This window comes from Balearica regulorum, chromosome 3 (assembly GCF_011004875.1).
Source record: "Balearica regulorum gibbericeps isolate bBalReg1 chromosome 3, bBalReg1.pri, whole genome shotgun sequence".
Classification (NCBI taxonomy): domain Eukaryota; kingdom Metazoa; phylum Chordata; class Aves; order Gruiformes; family Gruidae; genus Balearica; species Balearica regulorum.
In genome coordinates this window covers 95,963,206-95,986,665 of record NC_046186.1, presented here as the reverse complement: position 1 = coordinate 95,986,665, position 23,460 = coordinate 95,963,206, and the positions used below count along the sequence as shown (strand labels likewise).

At 42.6% G+C, this 23,460-nt stretch overlaps 1 protein-coding gene across 9 annotated transcripts in view; it reads left to right on the top strand.

The window, feature by feature from the left end:
• TTC7A (tetratricopeptide repeat domain 7A) overlaps positions 1 to 23,460 on the top strand; it is a 194,848-nt gene that overhangs the window by 133,965 nt on the left and 37,423 nt on the right. For all 9 annotated transcript variants that reach the window (XM_075749060.1, XM_075749059.1, XM_075749063.1 and 6 more), the window contains 3 exons: positions 3,235 to 3,351; positions 7,232 to 7,329; positions 13,498 to 13,632. In XM_075749060.1, the coding sequence (XP_075605175.1) occupies positions 3,235 to 3,351; positions 7,232 to 7,329; positions 13,498 to 13,632 (350 nt within the window). The remainder of the gene's footprint in view (positions 1 to 3,234; positions 3,352 to 7,231; positions 7,330 to 13,497; positions 13,633 to 23,460) is intronic.

The window sequence follows — 23,460 nt, the reverse complement described above, 5'->3', positions numbered from 1 at the left end:
TTCCTTTTGCCACTTACGTTCTTCCCATTTACCTTTTGGTTTGGTTCATTGTATTATTGCACAGTAATGAGAATAGCACTATTCCAAAGGTGAATTAACACAACAGCTAACAGCATGCGGTATCTCTGAGATCTGGTAAAGTTGCATGATTTTTATTTTTTTTTTAAGAACCTTTGTGTGCCTGTGCTTTATGACTGGTGATAATATGCTGCTAAGTCTTTGTTATGTTTTTGTGAGAGATTTGCTTTTTTCCTGTTTCACTAGTTGTTCTCTCTCCTGAGAGAACATTGCATCTACATCCAAAGAAGTTGATGTATACTCACTGTAAACAGTAAGCATCAGAGTGATGGAGAGAAGAACTTAATGTGTTTGTCTTTTTACTGTTTAACTGCAATGTTTAAATATACAACGTAATGACTTTATTTGCCTGCAGATGACTAAGCCATCTATATCCCTACTAATGTGAAAGGGTGGAGGAACCCTTGATATATCCCTCCTGTATAGCAGTTTGACTGTTAACAGATTCTTCTTTCCTATATTCTTCTATTTCATTAATGTTAAGAGTGGTATCTTACGGCATTAAAAATTGTGGAGTTATTCAGGGATGTAATACGACTATTTTCCTCTCTAGGCCTTATGCTCCTTGACCACCACTCTTCTGCTGTAACGAGGGTCATAGAGTGCTTTAGAAGGTCTTTCATTTTGAAAGTTTGTAGTGGTTTAACCAATATCCTGTATGCTTAAGATTGCATAGATTTTTCAATGTGGTAGTTTCTTGGACTAGTAGAACATTTTTAACAGATTAATTACCAGAAGGGGTGCAGTCTCACCCCTCTGCACGGCACAGTCCAAAGAAGCTCACTTATGAGCCTATGCATCAAACCCATAGCTTCTATTTGTGCATTAGCAGTGCTTTCCAGATGTTATCCTGTCTCTTGCTGAAAAGGCTTTAAAGACTACAGAATTTACCATGCACATCAGGTAGTTGCTGCAAAGATTATTTGCTGTGATAGTTTTGTTTCTGCATTTACTTGCAAATCTCCATTTGACTAGTTTCAGCTTCCAACAAATCCTTGGATTTTCTGATACCTTTTCTTTTAGATCAAAGACTCACAATTATGTACTTCTCCATGTAGGTACTTGCAGGCTGGGGCAAAATAATTTCTTGGCTGCTTCTCAGTTAAACCAAATAAACTGAGCTTCTGAAGCCTCTGATGAAATACAATTTTCTAGCCCTCAGATCACTTGCATAACCTTTTTCTGAACCTCATCCCATTTTTAGTCATCTTCTGGAGTTAAAGAGTAAGAAAAAGAAACAGGATTGTAGTAAGTGTCCTGCTGGTGCTGTGAACAGGAATAACCACGTCTTCCAGCTCCTTCTTGATTGTGCTTTTGTATATGGATGCTAAGGATTGCTTGACCTCTTGACTGCATTGTTGTTCAGGGACTTCACGTTCATGAAGCTGTCTTTTATAATACCGCTACACCCCAGGGTATAACCTCCCATCTTTCTAGTGCAGTGTCTATTCCTTGCTTCTAAGTGATTGATTCTACATTCTGTTGTATTAAAACAAGCTTTGTTCTTCTGAGCCCAGTTAACTAAGGGAGAGCAGAGCAGCCTGCACCACTGGCCAGTGCCCGTTGTTAACCCCTCCTTCAAATTCAGTCTTATTTTTGTTTTCTTAAGAGTGTGTCCACTGTCATGTTCTTTGTCCCAGCAAAATTTTTGATCAGTCCATGGATCTGGCCCAAAAATAACTACCCGAATCATGAGGGCACTTCCTTTCAGTTAGGCCATCAGCATCTCCAAGAGCGGGGGGTGTTTTTATTAGCATTTGTTTGCTCAGATCAGTAACAAGAAAATCAAAGGTAAACATAGAGTAAGGATATAAAATAGTAAAGGACAAAGACAAATTCCCTTGATTATGAATCTTGGTCTTCGTTTCCTAGCTTAAGTTTGTACCTGGGGAACTTAGTTGGATGCTTGTCCTGTGAGGTCAAACTGTAGCAGTGGCCATGAGCAGACTTCCCTATAACAGTTGACACAGTTGGGCTATATTTTGGTGACTTTCCCCCCCACACCCCTCAAAAAACCAAAACAACAAACAGCAGTGCAGAATGGGACTGCCATTTCAGCACATTAATGTAGATACTCACCACAGAGTCTTGGCTGCAAATTTCAAATTATTGCAAGAGAAGGATCTCTTATTCAGCTGCAAAGTCTTCTCTGACATCATCTATGCAGTTGCTGGTGTCTCTTTCTGAAGCTGTTTGGATTCCCTGGGAGCCTGTAGATCACATTCACAAAATTGGTTTTAGGATTTCTAACATTCAGCTGTTAATGTTGTACGCATGTATGTACATACATGTGCATCCAGTGGATTAATCACTTGCTGTATTGAGCTAATTCAAAATGTGTAGATCTTGGACATTATGAAAACATTGAAAGCAGAGAACCAAATTTACATCAGTAAATAAGAAATAAATTCAATCATCTTGGCAATTAAAAACAAATAAAACGGGTGTTGTGAAGGATGGTGTTAAAAGCCATGCTAGCAGCAAGCAGTAGGTTGTGTCATTGCCAAGTCTGTCTTCTAACCTCTGCTTGACCTAATTCTGCTGAATTCCAGCGGTCTGTGCAAGTATGTATTCTCTAGGTATAAGAATAGTAGCAGCAGTTACACTACCTAGAACAAGAATGTACAAGGGCTATCAGCTGTCTTGCCTAGGGGCATGAGATGATCGCCAGCTGAGGTTAAGAAAAAGCGTTTCCTTCCTGTGAGGCATTACATAATTGCCTGTGTGTATTAAGTATTTTGGGGTTTTTGTCTGAAATTTATTATATAAGCCAGTGCTATAGGAAGATGCCAGACTAAGAGACCAGTCTGGCATATGTATTATGGCAATTCCCTTTTATTCTGTTTTTAATGCTGTCCAAAATAACATGAGAGTCACTGTATGTTTCACCTTGTTAGCTTTGCAGTGCATTGCTTTTAACACTGTCCTGCCAGCATTGCGATGCAAATTTGACTGCAGCTGAGGAATATCTCTCATCTCCTTGTGGGGAATCAAGGTTGAGCCAAATGAAATGGTTTGTGCTATGGTGTTTTCTTTTATTGCTGTACATACAAAGCAAGTAAAAGTGCTGGCTGCCAGGATCTCGCTAGAGTATTACTGATTCTCCACGTTTACGAGATGCCAATAAAACAGAAGTTATTCTTTTTCATCTTCCAGCTTACTCTTCACCAAAGTAAAACTGGAATGGATACATAAAGGACCTGAAGAGGCTCTGGTGACATGCAGGCATATGTTACAGATGTGGCAGATGGTATATAATGTTTTACAGCACAGGTAGGCTTTCTCCACTCTTTTAACAAGTTCAGATTTCATAATGGAGATGCAGTTATCTTTATTTGTCTAGAGACTTAAGTTATTTTGCAAAAAGGGTAATAAACAGTACTGTTTAAAAAGAAACATAAGTAATATTTCCAACTGTGATTTAAAAAAAAGCAAGATTTTAATAGTCATGATTTAAAATAAAATAAAATAAAACCCTCAAGATTTTAAGATTGAAGAAGCAGTTTGAACCAAGACTTTCTGATCTGAATGTCTAAACATCTCCTTCCATATTCAGGTGTCCAGAATGCAGGGCAGATTTTTCCCCCCCCAATAGTCTGAGCCTCCATCAGCTATTGTTCACAGCCTGCAGTAGTTGGCACCACCCAGGAATGTGTGTGTGGGTGACACAGTCCTGAACTGAGTAAGCCAAGGAAAGGCACACGGCCAAGACTCTATCATATGCTGTGGTTGCATGCCAGTTGCATAGCCTGGTTTTAGCTGGGCAAGGAAAGGAGTGAAGGATGTAGCATCTTTCTGCCTTCCCTTGTCCTAGTAAATCTGCACTTAAACAGTGCTAGGTTCTCTTTTTGTTCCCTCCCTCTCATCTGCTTCCCCTCCAAAAGGAACAGTTTAGAAAGTGTGACAATTGCCAGGTTGGGTTTTCTTCGTTCCCACATTCTTTGGGTATTGTCCCAGACATGCTACCGCTGTCTAGCTGCCTTGGGAATGTTATCCCAGGGCTGTACTGATCTCCCACCTGTAATGTCCACAGAGGCTGTGTTTGATGGGAAGGACAGCCTGCTTGATGGCAACAGTTACGACGACAGACTGATGAAGCTTGTATTGTTCCCCAATTTCTGTATGCATTTATGTAAGCTTTATAAACACCAGAAGTATATGTACAGAATGATGCATGTCTATATACAAGTTGTCCTTGAAGGATTATTAGTAATTCCTTGTTGGTTTAGCTAATGAGCAGCAGACCAAACACAAAAATCAAGATACACACATAGCAGCAGAGAAACGGTCTCGTACATGCCAGAATTACTGATTTCCTTAGGCCTTAGTCTCTTTAGCTAAGGATTCAATCATGTACCTCTCACATGAGTAATCTTTATACCCATGAGTAGTCCTCATGAAGCTGATCAAATCCATGCTGAACAATTAGGACTAAGATTTACGTTTGCAAGGGAGGACTGCAAGCCTGAGACTGAAGAGAGTACATTGGAAAACAGACAAATAAATTTGGACTGCATTCAGATCCCAAGCTGTGCTTTGGCTGTTATACTTAAAAACCCAAGATGCGATAGCTTTAGAGGCTTTTGATAAGCTTTAGCCATAGAAGCCTGAACAAAACAAATTGCTTTGCTTTTGCTCTTAGGAACTCTAATGTCTGTTTTACTGCTATTCCCAGTGGGACTTCTTGGCTTTCTCAAAAAATACTTCATAAAGAATTTTGTATCGGGAAGTACTGCTAGAACAGTAATGAGAATGAACTTGGCGCCTGCAGTTTTAAACTGGATTCAGTGACCCAGGAAGCCTCTTGTATTAAGCAAATTGCAGCAGTGTCAGCTAACAAATATGTAAAATATTCCAGGATGAGCTTGCAAAGGAACTTAAGGGGAATTCTTATCAGTGAGACTTGGACACAGATATTTTTTAGGGCCTCTTGGAAAAGAGAAGCCTGTATTTATATGAAGTTGAGAGCTGTTGCACCCGATACTCTTTACTAGTTCAATCAGTAGCTAATCACCCACACAATTAAATTGCATTTAAGTTACATTTGGTTGCATTTGTCTGACCTAAGTTTCCTGGCTTTGCAGTCTTACTATGACTCTGCTAGACTAAAGAGTCTCTCAGGGCCCAATATCTTCTCCTCGGGCAGCTATTTCAAATGCCATGCTCAAGTCCTCTCTTCTCTGATAAACTGGTGCCTCTGCAGTCTCTTACAATCAAGTGTTTCCTTCAGCGATTTTTGTGACCATTTTATGCACTGTCTCTCCTTTTAAAAACATGGGCAGTGGAGTGGCAAAACGTCCCACTGTCAGCCTTTCCAGTGTCGTATGCAGAAGGCAAATCATCTGGCTACTGTCCCTTCTGCGGTGTGTGGAAAAGCTTTCTTGGCTGAAGGCCTTGCTCTGCAGCTTTGAAGGAGCAGTTAGTTTTCAGCCCTTCTCCAGCATAACACACAAAGCCATTGGGAGTGGCTGTTTTGCACAATGCAGTCCACTTGGCTTTCAGGCTGGGGTTTCAGTCTCTCTTCCCAGTTAAAAGGCCATGCTGTTGGTGCATTTTTGTTAACTGAGGCCATCTCATCAAGCCTTCTCTGAACGCTGCTCTCTTATGGTCAGTTTTTACCATGGCCAAGCTTCTGCCGTCCACTGATCTCCTCACCTGCCCTTTGTGTAGGAGTATAGTATAGAAGGCAGTGTTCGCCTGAACAGTGACTTCATGGTGATGGCCGCTGCATCAAAGCAGCGCTTGCCTCATGGGAGTAATGTTTTGATGTGCAGCTGCCATGTTCCTGCATACGCAACGCACCAGCAAGACAGAAATGCCCCTACGGTTCCACCAGCAGCCCCCAGTCAGTGTAATGACACTTGGGCTTATCCTGGCTGGGCAAGGCAGAGGCACAGGACAGAGAATTTAATTTTCCCTTGTACCTATCACTGCATGATAGTTTCAAATGAGATCTCAGCATGGAAACCAGCATGGAAGACAGGGAGGCCGGGTCAAGGCTGCACATTTGTGCAAACAGTCAAAGGCCCAAGAATTCAGGGTCCTTTAACAGAAACTGTATTGTTTGATCCCAGAGCCTAAGTAAAAGGTTAATTAGCCATTGAAAATATGATTACCACTATGATAAACAACAGTAAGTACCTTTCAGTCCTAGATTGTTAGCTGGGAAGGAGAAGACTTAGTTTATCTCTTGCTACTGTTTTCTGTGATAACAGAATAATCATGTTTAAAACCAAATAGCAGTCCCAAGCTAATTCTTCTGCTAGATTAAAGCAAATTCAAGGGAATCCTGTGCAATCCCTACCAAAGGACTGATCAGACTGGAAGACGGGGCATCCACAGCAAATCGTGACTGTGTGACAGCTTGTTTCCTGAGAGGAACGTTGTCCAAAGGCTGAGCTGCAGGCCTGGAGGTGTGCCAGAAAAAGTAGCCAGGGCAGTCACTTTTCCTTTCGATATTTGTTCCTTAATGGATGATGAGAGGACACATCATCACCATCTGATCCTGGGGGGATGGCAGACTATGTGGTGACAGAAAGGCTCAGGAGATCTTCGTTAAGTGATTTTTTTGTTAGGCACATGATGATTTGGGGGGGAGGGGGAGTTTCCCTTTGTAAGACCTCTCCTGTGAGGACAGAAGTCTAGTAGAAGAGTAGACCAGATAGTGTCCCTTTCGTAAAGCAGTGCTACGTGGTAGCTTTTAGCTTCCTTCTCTGTTTGAATATTACAAAGGTAGAAGAGGAGAAAATAATCCCTTTGAAATGAAGAAATTAGCACCTGGATGGAAGGTGGTAATTGGCCTGTGAACAAATCCTCCTGCAAACAAGCCCAAATGATGGTGGCCCTTCCTGGGCATGGGGCTGCTGGTTGACCTCTTCTGGTCTGGTGTCTAGCTGCCAACATGTTCCTCGTCCAGTAGTTTGCAAAGACTCCCAACAGCCAAATAAATTGATAGTGGCATGTGCCCTGGAGCCCTTGCTGGGCACTTTGTCTGTGAGCTTCCTGACCATTGGCAGGGTGCAGGTGTTAAAATAACACATGCAAGAAGTTGATTGCCTGCAACTGGAAAGCTTCAGTTTTCAGTGCCAGTGAAAGCTAGCACTGCTCTCTCTGCTGAAAGGTGACCAGGTAACGTGATTTTGTTTCTTTACAGTGCCTCTGAGAAAGGAAGTAGTGTGACCGAAACACCAGTGATCAAAAAGCATAATGGACTGCATCTCACGCTCCCAGATGCTCATGATACCGATTCTGGTGAGGAATCAAAATTTGTGCTTTCCCATCCTAAATGCGTGCTTTTGCGAGAGAGGAATGTTTCATTTTATTTGGTGAGGTGAGGGGCCGGGGGCTGCATGCACATGCATTGCTGAGCATGTGGTTAGGAGGTCCAGACCTGTCTCCAGGGCCATATCTGCTGCAGAATGTGTCACTGTGGTTTGTCTTTGTACCTTGGCTTCCCTGTGCATAAAACAAAGATATGGGTTCCTGCTTTCTTTTACAAAGCTCTCCAAGACAAGCATGAAAGGTATTAGATGGGAGTTCACTATACTTCTGCAAGAACTGTATTGTTCAGTCCATTTTTTTTTCCTTCTTCCCCCACCCCTTAGCCCTCCCCTAAATTTAATCCTTTTTAGATATCCTGATCAAGCCAGCTATTATTGTGGTTTTGGTAAGCTGAGTGAGACTGTGAATTCCTATTAGAAGGTGATTTGGTTTGGGATTTGTACATAAACCTTGTGATACTTTATTATATGGTAAACACACATTCAGAGTAACAGATAAAATCAGATGGAAATAACTGAGACATCAAAGCTAATCTTGGCAGGAGGGGGAAAGGAGGCTTTCAGAGTGCTGCTGACTTGTGATTTTATCATAAGTCTCATGATAGTTGGCGCTTCCTTTAAAACGCTAACCCTCAAAATCAGATGATTATCTGAGAAATTTGCCTTTTAATTTGTTTTTCTCTTTTTTTTAGGGAAGCAACTTTCTACCCTTGTGTATGTAGAGAAACAGTTGCAAAAAATAATCCTCACAGAGTCAGAAACTGGACAAGAATAATATAAAAGCGTATTTTTTTAAAAAAACCAAACTAACACTGAAACAAGCCTTATGCTTTGGGGCTAGGGAATTAGGGTTTGTCTGAGTCTTAATCTTGTACATTTGGAATTGGTAAAACTGAAGTCACATGCTCAGCACATATGGCTGAGACGGAGGATGAGTTCTTACGTGTTAAGTACATGATTTGTATTGAATTATGTGTATTTAACCCCTCCTTACACCCACCAATGGTTAAAAAGCATTGCACGCTTACGTGTTGAAGATACAAGCATTCAAACATCAAAACGTTATTCAGCGTGTCTGCTCTTTTGTTTGTAGTTTTAAACCCTTAGGGTCTATATTTATGACATTGTAATATTACTGATTCTGTACACACATATTTATGTAATTTTTAATCTGTTTATTCCATTTCTCTTTTATTACCCTTTGCTGAGATGAGTCTCTGTTTTGTATAGGTCTTTTTTCTCATTGTTTATATGACAGTGTTCTATAGTCTTTGGCTTAATTAAAGAGAACAGGCCAAATTCAGCACAGATAGATGAAGAGGATATACTAAATGAATATGTGCTGTTTGGCATATTAAAGATTCTCTGGAACAGGGAGTGGCTATGACATGAAAGTTTCCTGGTGATACAAAATCATTCAGGATAGTCATCACTTTGATAATTGTGAAGATTTGTGAAATATCCCCTATCATCCCTGATGCTGGGCAGTAAAATGGACTTTCAGCTTCAGTGAATATATGAAAATGGCTTGGAAGACACTGTAGTTAGTTTGCAGAATCCATCAGCCACTAGGCATTACTAGAAAAGCAATAAAAACAACAAAAAAATTTATTTGCCACGTACTTCTGTTATCCACCCAATTCACACTTTGCTACAGAAACAGTGAGTGGCTTATGGTGCCTCGACTGTGGGGCTGAGCCTGGACTGATCCTTGCCCCTTCAGCTCTAGCTGGTGCTTAATGGGATTTAAAAGGCCTCCTGGGTGTGGATCCCGGTCTTCTGGACATCTCTTGCCTTGCTTTGTAACTGTCTGGAGGAAGGAGTGCAGCCAGGTTTGGGCTGCACCCACTTCACAGCTTGGTTTGAGATTTTGAGTCCAAGGTGGCATGAGCAGAGCCTATAATACTCTGTGCTAGGGTGCCAGCCTTCTAAGACCTCACTCCTGCCTCCTGCTCGCTCCTCCGCTGCAGACCTGTAGCACCTCCTCCAGAGCCACAGCAAAGCTCAGACACATTTGGTTTCAATGTAGTGCCCTTTCCTCAAAAAGCACCTGGATTTGGGTACCTGTTCCAGCCTGCTCTTAGCCTAGTTTTAGCAGCCAGGGTGCAATGGAGCTGCTGTGGTTCAGCAGAAAGTGCTGGATGTCATGGTACTGCCTGCCAGAAAGAGCAAATTAATGTAAAGTACAAGCTTTAAACCAGCTTTTCATGCACATAAAGTGATTTGCACTGAATGCAGTTTGGTTTTAGCCAAGAAATATATTCCTCCTCCACTTTGAGAATCTAGGTTTCCATGCTAACATGGTTGCACCCACGATGGACATAAGGATGGGGCTTGTACTGAAATTACACCATCCGCCTTAGCGCAGGGCTGGCTCTGGTTGTTTTCAGCAAGGGTCTGTGGCTCACTGCTCTGCAGGCTGTAGGTGCTGCTGTTCTCCATCTGCAGAAAGGAGGCAGCTGGGTCTACTGTCCGGGTTGGGAGCCTCTCTGAAGACAGTAGGAGGTGAGATTGGAGAGTACAGCTCTAGCCCCTCTCGCCCTTGTGCCTCCTCAGAGCTGCGGCTTTGGCTGGCTGCTTCGAAGGAGGGAGGAGGTCTGATTTTTTTTTTTTTTTCTTCATCATTCTGGAACAGGCTCTGGTTTCCATCCTGAAATCCCCCGGGAGCATGCGGCAGTATCACTGTAATGCACAAGCACTCTGTGATCTCTGGATTCATCACTGAAGGGGGGATTACTGCGGCCGGGTTTGACACCAGCCTCTCCCTCAGTTAGATCACAATGAGATTATTTGCTGTGCCAGAATTTGAGGTTTGCTGCCAGGAAGATTAATTCCTCTTTATTTTCTTCATATTCTCCTAACTGAAGCAGTGTTCCTAACTAAATTCACTGATATCAGTCAGCTGCCTTGCTGTTTCATTCTTTTTGTGATTTAGTCTTATCTTATAATGCTCTTGCCTGAAGTGATTTAGGCTAGGGAATTCTGTGTTTCTTATAAGCCTAGTAAATCTACTGAGGTACATTTCTATTTTGATAGCAGTTTTTTCATAGATGCAAAATATTAAACTTGGTCCTTCTTGGTCTTGTAACAACCCTAGAACAGTGCTTTAAAATTATTTAGATATATTTTGTATGGCACTTATGCAGAGCTCATCACGACAAAAATCAATTTTGTTATTTTTATGATTTCTTTCCAAAATGTGTGGAGGGCTTTATTGTAAAATGTGAAGTTTATATTCTGTCTAGTGGAGCTGTTAAAAAGAGAAAGAGACTGCACTAAAATAACAAATTGATGTGATATCTTCTTATGCCAACATTTGCATATATTTTGAGGCATGACATTAAAGTTCTGTGAGACAGGTTTTGTGGGTTTTTTTAGCATATGAAGATCAACATTTCTTTAGGAAGAGATATTTTATGAGACATTCAGAGACATTTTTTTAATGTCGCTTGAAGTTTTTCCGATTCCCCCTGCCACCCTGAGGTCAGAGTGATACCAGTGTGATATGTGCCTACCTCCTCTCTCAGGAGACGGCCGTGTTAGAGGTATACTCTTTTCTGGCTCCAGCAGCCCTCAGCCCACCCGCAGAGTTACCGTATTGCTTGCCAGAGGTTCAGATCTGGGGCTGAGCCCCCTTCAGTCCAGAAGGGCCAGGCTGGCAAAGACCTTCTCTTACAGAGTGTATTGGGACAGACAAGCCTTAAGGTGCATTCCTCTGAGCGGTCCAGCAGAAATGGGTAAGAACAGCAGTGGCAAACCTGTGGGTATGAGTTGAGATGGAGAGCGCCTTCTCTGGCGTGTGTTGTTTAGAACAAGGAACGTATCTGTGTCTGAGGCTGGGCAGGGATGGGAAGGGATCGGCTGGTCCCTGCCTAGTGTGGTTTGCTTCCTTGTGTAGGCTGGAACAGAAGAGAAAATAAACATCAAAGGACTGGAATGCCAAAGGCTGTTAAATGCGAAGAGCCTCCGCTGTAAACTGCTAAATAACTTGGGTTCCCTTTTTATGGCTGTGCTCACAGCACTGGGCAAGATCAGTCTCAAATCGCAGGCTTTCCCCTCTTGGCAACTACCCGGCTAATGAAGAGAAGGAGAAAAGGAGCAGCTAATTCGTGTTCCGTCGAGTGCAACTAGCTCATAGTGATATTCCTATAAAGCCTGCTTGGTGAGGGAAAGACGCTTTAGTAGATCCTAAGAAGCTGTCCAGCCTCACAGCAGCATGCAAACCTCTCCAAAACGCAGAAGGGTGCCTTACAGTGACATAGTCTCCTTGGCTTGACTTGCAAGGAAAAGAGGATTTCTCTGAGCTCTGCGAGGATGTGAACAAAACACCAGCCCATCTGCCCACCTAACGCAATCAGATCAGCATTACGTGTGGGTGCTTGCAAGAGACACAGCTCCAGAAAGCCTCTCTGAAAGAGGGCAGTCTTGACAGAGAAATGTAATACTGAAAGGTGCTTTCAAAGCATACTAACATGATGAGGAGTGCTAACATAAGACTCTAGTTAGGCTGACTGCAAAATGCCCAAAGCCCATGTAGTTTTTTCCAAGTTTGCCAATCTAGAAGGTAAGAGGTCTGCCCTAACTTCAAAGTGCTCCTAATAACATCACTAGCTGTTCACATGGCCGTTTTCTCGTTGCCTCTGCACTGCAAAGAAGCTGTGGGTGTTTGGGTGGCTGGGGGTGAGTGCCTGGTCATTTTCTCTGCATTAAACAACCCTTCTCTGACTTAAATTCCTGGGATTTTCAGTGAAATTTCTCCCAGGTGGAGGGAGGGATGGGGGGAGAGGAGTGTGAGTGGGCAGGGCAGGGGGAGGAATCCCGTGCAGTGAAACAGGCTGGAGATGGATCTGTTAAATAAACTGTTAAATATAATAAATTCTCTGTGCAAAGCAGAATGGCTTTTACCGTACCATTAAGGCTGTAATTGCTACATTACTGCACTGTCATCTCTTGGAACATTAGATCAGGAATGTCTTTGAAAATATGTAGGAATTTAAGAAATGCATCTAGGAAGAGCACATTTGCATTTTCCAAGGGAGCCGTGGGAGGCGCCTGTGCTGCAGGGCTGTTTTGAAGTTCTCCTGCCTAAAATGAATGACATTCGTTAGCGGTGAGATAATAGGACAGCTATTTCCCATAGCAGTTTTAGGTTTCGGGTGTCACTTGTGGCCTCTCCCTAGCCATAGCACTCTGAAGCAGGCAGCGCTGCCTCGGGTTAGGTACAAGCTGTGGCCTTCTCCCGCCCCGTGCAGATGTCAGAGGAGCGTGGGGTGGAAATGTGCCTCCCCTCATGCCTGGCAGAAGGCTGGGTCCCATTAAAGTCACATTAAACCTATGTCTATTAAACTGTTTATTTCCCAAAGCTTTACAAAGCCAACTCTGAAATCTCATTTTGTACCTTCTTATTTTGTTACCATCCCCTTGGTACCCCTCTGAGAGGTCGGCTCACCAGTATAATCCCACTTGCTGTACTGGAGAGCATGGTCTCTGCCCATGCATTCTTCCTGGGAGTAGCTTTTGATGTGATGTTTTGTCCCAGAGATGTGGGTGCAAAATACTTTATTCTTGCGTAAATGTTACAGCACATACTAAAGGTTAATATAGTCAAAGCACTGAGCTCTCTGCTCCCCAAGGTCAAATGAAAAGCCACGCTGCCTCTAAACCAGTAGAACAATATTGATGTCACTTGAAATGTGTGTGCTGTGTGAATGGTGCCAAGCTACTCTGTAATGCTGTACTAAGATTTTACATTAGTGGGCTGTATTTTGTAATTATATGGTGACAGTGTGCTTGTAAAATGGGCTACTAATAAGTGGGAAATATTTGATGGTAGAGTTCTGCTTTCCAAATGAGCAAAATATGGTTGCTTCCTTGATGAATGTTAAGCAGACCTTTATATAATTACTGTCTGTCTCTTAATTCGCTTGTTTGAGCTGCAGCCCTTGGGTAATTTAGTGGGTTTTTTTCAGTAAATTAACCTTTTCTAAAACATGGTTCTCCAGTTGGTCACGCCAGAATTCAATGGAGTTCTTACTACATAAAACGGATGCAGTGAATGGAGAATCAGACCTACTGTCTTAATGAAATATCCCAAAGAAGTATAAAAATGCGTTATTGTTCTTGTTTCTTTGGTCCATAGGATCACAGCGAGCCTCTTCCCTTGCTGCATCAAGACTGGAACAGGCCATGTCTGAGATAACTATACAGAGCAGCGCAATGAAGCAAGGACCTATGCAGCTGTGGACAGCTCTTGAACAAATTTGGCTACAAGCAGGTAAGGCCTGGACCACCTGGAGTTCCTTTTTCCCTCCAGGGATGAATGAGATGACATAAGTATTAATGGAGTAGTTGAAAATCACTTTACTCAAACAGCAAATCTGCCTATCTATCCCAGCCAGTTTTTGAAATACCACTTATTTGATTCAGTATAACAAAAAAAAATAATACTAGAGCAGTGCAATTTTTCAGCTCACCTCTATTTTTCCATAACACACAGAAAACTTCAGTCATGCTTTTAAAAAAAGAGGGTAGACAGTTGTTCATTAACAAATGGTAGTTGGTAGAAGCAATTATTTTCATTCTTCTTTTTCTATGTGCTTCCCTGTAATAAGACTGGGCAAACCATGTATTAAATGTTATTTGGACTGGGAACTTCCAATCCATGCTGAGGTTTAAGTGAAAATTATTAAACGAGTGAGTCCTCCATTCATTTTATCCTTGACTGTTCGAATCTCCCAAGGACTTGTAGGTTGCATGTCAGTTTGAGACACTCGTGCAGAGATCCTACTGCAGAGCACATAAAGAGAAAAGAACAGTGAGAAGGAACTCTACCCAGAGGCAATCTCCAAACTTAGGAAAGGGTTTTATGTAGGACACTCAGTGAGGAGTAGAGCTGTACAGCACATTCTACCATTTGCATTCCAGGACTGACAGAAAGAGTTCTGACCCTGCAATTTTGCTCTTGCCTTTCTTCCACAACTGGGCCCACAGTTGTGTGCCTGAAATTACATGAGTGCTGTGATTGCTGCTTAGATGTCTCTGCTACCATTGCAATGGGAAAGAAAAGCAGACCCCACTGGAACCTTGCTGATTATTTGCTATTCTGTATGCAGGAGAACCTTGCAAATTCTCATTTAGCTAATCTGTACAATTGACAATTCTCACATAAAATGTGGCAGTCTCACCCTACTTCTCAGTAAAGATTTTTATAGCTGTTTTTGTGGGCCATTTCCTACCAATTAGGCTTCAGTTCTGGTACAAAATATGTGATGTTCTTTTTGTTACAATTTGACTAACTGTTAAAGAACAAAAGAAGTTACCGTATGGAATGCATCATCCTTTAAGTTAATCACATGTGTTCACTTAATGGATTGTGTATGTAAATTTCAGTGATGTGCTGTGGGCTTCAAAATCACTAGCAAGATTTTGCTTTATTCAGTTTATGCTCCTGATTTAAGGCTGCAGAGGAGGCTGGTGGGGAGCAGAGAAAAAAAACAGTTTATTGTGATGAGAAGTCAGGTGTCTGTTGTCCGTCATCCTGCAGATAGCTCTAGGCACTTTACATTTTTACTACTGTGTGAAAAGACAAAAGCAATAAAGACCTGGTGCTTGCTGTGACCTAGCTGTGAATTGCTATGATTACTTTTCAGTGTAAATCGAGTGCCTTTCTCAAAGGTGTTAATTAATTCTTTTAGATAGAATTTATTTTTATATGCTGTAACTTTTCTATCCTATCACTTTGAAAATCTTTGTTTTGTTTCCTCCTCACTTTTAACTGGACTTGAATCAGGATTGATATTCTGAAAATACATACTGTGACTGCTTTGTAATTTCGTTACTGAAGTCAGTTATTGTTATGGATGCAGCTTAATGAGCTCTTGGTGACGTACTGCCCATTCTCTTCTCCCAGTAGTGTGGAAGTCACTGCATTCTGGTATCCTGAGGGATGAGGAGAGGTGCAGGTATTTTGGGGTAGTCTTTACTCTGTGCAGAGAAGTGCTGTGCCAGCACTTGAATAATTAGAGGACTTCTTTGAAGTGAGTCAGATCTTAACACTGGACTCGGCGAGTCGAATAGTCCAAAAGGGTGTCACTGACCCTCTGTCCTAGAATCCTTCCCGCCTGAGAGGAGGGGAAAGGAATAACATGTGTACTCATAAGAAGTTAGTAACTTCCGAAATAGAGATATTTCACAGACAACAAATTAAACAGAAATGTGTGGTTAAAAACAGTTGAGGTAGTCACATGCTTTTGCCTTACAGCTCACCCCAAAATTAACAGCTGTGGAAAGCAACAGGCAATTAGCATAACATTCCGATGCCTGCATCCAGAGTCCCTTTGTATTCATGATAGAGCCACACCAGTATGCTGTAGATTTCTATCAGGTTTAGCTTGGACTTGTCCTTTTTCAGTCAGTGATTCTAGACAAGTTGCCTTACTTTTTCATACCTCAGTGTCCTGCTCTAAAGAGAAAAAATGTTAATCTGCCTTTGGGAAATGGCTTGTGTATTGTTGTTTTTGTTGTCGTTAACACTTTAACCTTTTTAGTATGAATCATAAATCTTTAGAAAAAAATATTACAATTTCCTAACCTCATACTACAGTAAATTTATAACAAAGCATCCATCCTTTTCAGATGCTAACAGGATGCAGCTGGCCGTGTCTCTGTGTGTGGGTATGGGTTTAGACGCCAGGCTGCAATCGTGTCTGAGTTCCATTAGAGCCACTACAGGTCCCGTGCCTCTTCGTATCCCAAGGCATGAAAACTAGCGGTACCAACCAACTGATGCAGTTAGAGCTTTCTGCATTTACACTGGAAAGAGGCATAGAAAACCAGCTACCCAGAGCTGTGTGAGGCAGTTCTTAACAGCCCTCCACAGCCAGGCCAGGCCACAAAGCCAGCACGTATGCTTGCAAGGGGACGGTTAGTGGGTGGTAGTTCTCAGATGGTGCTTAGGTAGGGGAATTGTTACTGTATTACCCTCCACCTGCAGCTACAATAGGAGTTCCTGCCTTGTGCAGAAGCATCGTCAGTCCCCCGGAGCTGGAGAGCCCTTACTGCGCTCCTGACGGGTCTCACAATTAGTGCGTGAGAACATGTGCATTCTTTTAACACTGGCTGAAGGCAAGCAGGGCTGTGAACCCTGTGCAAAAAGTTAAGCTCTGTTGTCCCATGATAAAGATACTTATCTCACATATAGGAGGGCATAGACTTAGTGTTTTTATCTGTAGCTTTTCTGGGTTTATGACCGGCAGAGTTATGTGGGGAAGATAATAAAGCAGGAGCTTTGGAAGTGCAGCTGCTAAGTCCAAATGTGCTGCACTATAATGGATGCTGCACCTTGGCTTTCCCTGCAGCAGTGCCTAGTGAACTTTGGCAAGCTAATTTTTTGTAGCTTACAGTAAGCAACTAAAGAGCTACTTGATGGATCTGTGGTCTCTAGAAAGAGTCGTTTGCTCTTTCACATATCCAAATAAAACTGTGAATTCTCACTGTTAATCTTATGTCCAGCCATCTCTTGTAGGACCAGCTGGGAGTACAGTCATCTGCAGCGGGGAACTTAGCACATTTCTTCAGTGGGCTTCCATATCTTATATAATCATAGAATGGTTTGGGTTGGAAGGAACCTCAAAGATCATCAAGTTCCAACCCGCCTGCTATGGGCAGGGACCATAGCACCACTAGACCACGTTGCCCAAAGCCTCATCCAGCCTGGCCTTAAACACTTCCAGGGATGGGGCATCCACAACCTCTCAAAGCTTTTCCTGTTTTCCCTGCAGGTAGTCACAGTTAGCTTTGGAAGAGTACAAGGTCTGTTGTCCCCAAAGACTAGAGAGGTTGTCCACTCCCTGCAGCAGACAAGCTTAGTGGAATACTAATAGGCATACTCTGTTTTCAAGTGTCCTGCAGCAAAGGCTGTGATTAACATAGCTTGCCTGGTCCCTTTTAACAATAACCTTCCAGCCCTCTTGAAATGTAATGGCTTCTTAAAAAGAGAGAGTTGTTTCATTAGGCTTTAACATGAATAAGCCTAAACATTATTCTTGGGCCCCAAGTCTGAGAAACAGGTCATTGCAAGGAGTACTCGGGAAGGGTGCTGCAGTGCCCATGCTGCTGTGGTGCAGCTTCAGGAGAGGTGGTCTTTATGCGATCAATATGCCTGTTTTTCCTCTGTGTTCTACTTTTCATGACTGAGAGCTTGAATTCAACTTTGAGAGGAGAGAAGGAACTTCCATGGCATTGGTAAATCCTGTTAACTCCTTCCACCTCTTGTTGCAGGAGGAGCTGCAAGGGGAACCCTAGAGATTTCTGGTGATAATACTGCTTGTGTTACCAAGAGAAATGTCTGACCGAGGAACTATTTCTACCCCTTATTTCCTTTCTAAAATCATGCCAGTACTCCTTTCTGTTTAGAAAATACAATTCTGCTGTTTGGCTAAGGAAAATGTACTTGAAATGGTTCAAATTTATGACAAAAATTTACCTTCATTTGAAACTTTTGTAATATCACTTTTGACCCAGAGAGCAAAGCATGTCAGTACTGAAAAGAAATAGTTTTAATAGGTTTAAGCTCTTTGAGTAACTAGGGTGATTTCTTATCTGAAGTATGTGTGATTATATTTCCAGGCAGTAATAACTGTATGCTCTATTTATACGGAGCATTTTAGAATGCTGCAAGCCAGTTTTAATAAGAGTTCTAATATTCCAGCTCCTGTTGCTATATTATTTTAAGCTTTACTTTTAACTACAGTGTCCACTTTGTTTGCCTTTACTAGTGCTTTATATCTGACAATTTAGCTTCTTGACTAACCCAATACTTTACCAAATATGGCCACTCACAGCAAAGTAGGTCTGGTAATTTGATCTAAGATTGGCTAAATGCCTGCTAAGCACAGTCTGCGAACCTCACCAGGTAGACCTAAGGCTAATTTAAAGGAGCATTTAAAGAAAAAATCACTAGGACAACTATTCCATGTACTCACAGTGGGGCCAGAGTGGGCTACCTGCTGTCTCAGTAACGTGCTAAAGTTTACTCCAGGAAAAAAATATTATAATGAACATGCCATGAACAAGAAATGCAAAGAGAGCCAGTGTAGCAGAGAACACTGAGCTAATGGAAAAACATCTGCTCCCCAGGGTTATGTACAGCAGGAACTTTTTTTCCCCCTTCACAAACGCTTACGATTTATTTATTTTACTCCGTATGGGCCAATTCCTGGGAAAAAGCTGCATTAGAGGAGATGAGCTCTGTTCCACGAGAACGTGTCGCTGGGACAGTGGGCTGGAATCTTCAACCCGAGCTGGCCCACGGCTGTGCAGTGGGTGCCCCAGCAGCAGCCAAGGGCACGGTCGGGCCCTTCCCTGCTGCCCCTCAGCTCACCCAGCACAGCTTGTATTTGCACAGCTCATGCACGGGTATTTAAGTGTTCTTCCTTCCCGAAGCTTTCAGCGATCCTAAGCCCCTATCAAGTTATTAGCTCTGATATTAAAGGTATTTATCAGGTTTGGGAGACATCTTTACTGACATTGCCAGAACAGGTGGGATCAGATATTGTCCTGTGATGCAGCACTCGTTGTTGAAGCAATTCTAATATTTTTCTTTATTTTTTGCTTAAAAAAAAAAAGTGCTTTCAAATTTTAGAATTTCAAATTTAGAACTTCCCCGCGCACTGCTTGAGTTCTTGAGCTCCGTAAGCGCTGCTGATTTTTGTGGCTCTTTACTGTGACGCAAAGCAGTACAAAAAGCTGGAGCCTGGCAAAGGGGAGCAGGAGGGAGGCCTTTATTACACAGCTATTACTGAGGAGAAGAAGGGTGTACTGCAAAGACGGCTGCCCTGCAGTGTTTACTTACTAGGAGGGATTAGGAACCCTTCACACTGGAGATAGAAATGGCAGTGTGAGCTGCTTTGGTCCCCTTTGAAATGTTACTAGTGAAGTTAAGAAGCCAGCAGTGGTTCTGCTAAGCCTCCTGGTTTAGCAAGCTCTGACCTAGGTTTTTCTGATGCAGGCTAAGGATCACCAAATTCTCCATTTCTCTTCATCCAAATGCCCTCGGGGGATACTGGGTTTTGATCTACTCTTTGCAGCTTGGTTTATTTTATTTTCTGTCAATGATGAATTTAAACAGTCAAAACGAGTCTTGGCCTTATATCAGTACTGGGCACTTTGGATTGCTTCCCCTGTTCCTGAGTCTTCGGGATATTTCTTATTGCTGGAGCAGGACGTGAAACTTTGTGGACTGATAATCCGTTGGCATGGACAGTCTTCAAAGAGCACATGCCATTTCTCGAAATCTGGGATGTGTGAACGTGCACGTGTGTGTGAAGACTCGCTTGTGAAGGATACAGGCAGCAGCCAGCAGCATCTCTGTTAAGCAGCCCAAAGCTCCTTTGCCGAGAGATAGAGAGAAACCTGTTGTCCTGCCAGTGGTACCCAGAGAACGACAGAGGGTACCAAATACTGGCATTTTCTCAGCTGCTCAGTAACTTTTGGGCAAGCGATAAAGTGAGCACAGTCATGAAGAAGGAAACAGGACATTTATTCATACCAGAGACAGAAAATAGGAATTTATACTTGACTGGGCTGGAACATGAAGACTTAGAAGTCTTTTCTTTGACTATAGCCAGTAATGTATGTTTTGAGAGAGGGTACAAGAAAACCCAAAAAGTGCCCTTCCAACAGAAGAATTTTTATGTCACCCTTAGCAGTGGTGGCCTTATTGCCTAGAAGATGGTGGCTTGCTTCACCCAGCTGGGAAAGAGCTGCTTCCTCACCAGTGAGCAGGGCCCCACTTCACATAAAGGAACCAGCTATCTTGTAGTATTCAAGCAGTGTTTTGACTGCGCTATTTAGTATAGGAGGTAGCTTGTGGTAGTTCTGTGTTGCTTCCAGAAATTTTCACTCTAATGCTGCATTTGTAAATAAGCTTAGTGGCCGTTTCAGCCCCTGTGAGACCTGAATTTGGAAATTTAAATTGAGTCCCTGGACTCCAGTTAACAACCAGTTTGCATGCAAAGGCAGCCTTTGAGGATGTAAATCTGTTGCCTCATTCAAAAGAGGAAGGGACTTAGGTGGATGGGAACAAGCGGCAGTTTCTGTTATTGTAGTCAGGATACGGCTTGAGGAATCTTCCATCTAATCTGCCCACTAATTGTCAAGCTACTGCATGCAAGGTGGTGTCATAATATAGAACAATGACAAAACGTCACCTGCCAGAAAGGAAAGGCAGCGGGGGAACCCTTTGTCACAGTAATAGCTCTGTATTCACTGCTGAAGGCAGAGCTGTCTCAGAGGAGTGGGTCTTTCCAGCTGGCTAAGGGCTGCTGCAGTAACAAGCATTAATAGCTCCTGAAGGCAGATGACGTGAAACAGAAATCGCCTCCCTACGCATCCTCGCAGGTGCTCTCACCTTCTTAAAGTGTGAAGGGCTGCTCCCCACTGTACCATCCTGCTGATCATGTGGCTGCATTGCGCTGGCTGTGTCGCTATGCAGTAGCATTTTGGGGGTAGATGAGAGCAGACAAGCGCTTTAGATCCAGCGGGTGCACACAACCGAGTGATGTGGAGCAGTCTGCTTGTGGGAGTTAAGTGCTGCCTCTTGGATAACACCGAACGTGATTCACAAGGAATGAAATTTTAACTCTTGGGTTGTTCACACTGTAGAAATATGTTTCAAATCCATTTTATTTTTTGGCTAGAATTACAGTTGTTGCTGCTTCTGTGGTGACAAGCACAATCATTCTTGACACTGCTTTGAAACACTTAGGAAACAGGCAATGGAGTCAGCGTTCAAGGTGATGGCAGGCAACTCTGTTCCTCAGGCTAGCACCATAACGCAGACATGACTACATGACACTGTTGTTACTCCTCTGATGGACTCCCTAACAGCGGTCTGTCAAATAAGTTACCTTGGAGATGAAAAAAGGAGTCTGACCACAGGAGACCTGGCTTTGTCAGTGTTCTGGGAAGTGCGCTCGGTCTCTGTGTTTGTAACCAGTCTTTGGAGAGTGAGTAGCTGCTGGCAATTTCTCACTTGATGAAGGATCTTCACTGTAGATGAGTTTAAATGCTAGCAGAAACAGCTGGAAGAACTAGGAGCTCATATTAGGAGTTAATGATAATGTGAGTGGAGATAAGTGCTACTCTCAGGGCCTGCGCCCGACATTAAGACTGGTGTATCCGTGGACGTCTAGTTGCAACGCCAAGACAGAGGCAGCCGTAGCTACAAGAGAAGACGACAGTTGTTTGGAAGAACAGCAGAGCAGGCTGGACAGTACTGCAGGAGAGCACAGATGGGAGCATAAGGTGGATGCGGGAAAGAAATGAATCAAGCTAGGCTGGACCTTGGAGTCAGCTGGATTGCTGCTCGTGGTCTCAGTGGGTGCAGGCTCAAGCTTCAGTTAGTGAATGAAAGGAAGCAATGCACGATTCATCCTGTCTTTGCCCATCCGTGCAGTGCACTGTCTCTGCCCATACTTCTAGGTAAAAATGCTGAAATATTTCCTAATAAACATTCACACTCAGAATTTCTAGCATTACTCCAGAGATGCTAATAGAGGAGGCGATACATCCAGGATGGTCATCCCTTTTTGCTCAGTAGCATTCAGAGAGCCTTTGGTGGTACTTAGTTCAAAACAGAATGTAAATTTAAGTTTTTATGAAGATGGTGTTAAGTGACTGAGAGCAAGGAAGGTTGCAAACACGGCCTTTGGATTCAAAGCTGCAAAAAATGTCAGTACCGAGAACAATGTAGTCCAATAGCTGGAGGTTCATAAATGGTTTCCCTGAAGCATTGAACCTTTCACAGGATAAGAATTACAGATCTTCTCTACCTCTGTCAGCCTGAGTCTCAGGCTCGTCTTTGGCGTGGAATCAGGTGCCATGTCTCTGTAACAGAACTTTCTTGCGAGGGCTGCTAATTTGGTTAGGTGTTTACTTACAGCATGATTAGGTGATGTAAGGAGATACGCTGAATAATCCAGTGGGCAGGAAGCTGCTAACCCAGGTAATGCAAAGGCAGGTGTTTCAGTATTTTCAGTACCATTGAGGAGGCAGTAGTATTACCATGATAAATTTAATGAGTCCTTGGTTTTTGGGTTTGATTTCTGCCTCTAGCTGTGTTTTTATTCCATGTTGCGTAAGCGTATCTTGTTAATCTCTAAATAAAATGAGTATGTAATAGAAGTGAAAAATGAGTTTACAGAAAACACCTTTTAATGCAGGTCTAAACAATTTCCCTTAACGTCTATTTTTAGCTGAGTGGGGGCACTTCTTTCCGAACCCAAAGGCACCTCTCTCGTTCTTTTTTTATGCAAATTAGGCCTCCCACACCATTAAATCATTTTTTATTGACTATTGAGCCTGCAAAGAAATGGACTGAACCTTAATATGCTACATTACCGTACCATAAAACACAATTTGTAGATCTTATTTAGATTCTGTGTTGCTGTACTTCTTGTAAATAATTGTTATTACTGAAGAAGATTTACAGGCACCGTTGAAAGAAAGAATAAGTACTCTCTATTCTGTATGCATTGAAACACCGGCTGTGGGTGATTTCACATCTAAACCCCCTTGCTCTTGATTCTTTTCTGAAATTAAACAAGTCGCATTATGCTGTTAGTTGCTAATAGAGCTTTTAATATGGCAGTATCCAGAACTTCTGCTGACTTCAAACAGTGCCAGGTTTTCACCCCTTCTTTTGTGCTGCTAAGTTTGTGCGAACTTTGCAAATGAAGTGTTTATCTTCAGGCTGTGAATCGTCACTTTGTACATCCCCATCCTCATTATTGCCACATGCACAGCGTCACCTGCTATGCAACGCTTGGCAGGAAAATGCTCTGTTCCTGGGAAGTGCAAGTAAAATACTGTCCTCCCACAAACTTGAATAAGGCTGCGCACATACTCAGCTTGACAAGATACATGGCCTTGCTTTCTGTTATTACAGATAGCTGCAGCCTCTTGGAGCCAAGGGAAGGGATGCATGCTGAGATTTTATAATGATTAACCAGAAAGAAATGTATGTGAGTCACTCCTAAACCGTATAGCTCTTACCAAGGAACTAATGTTTTGCTCATGTTGACAGCCTTGGAGATTGACATTT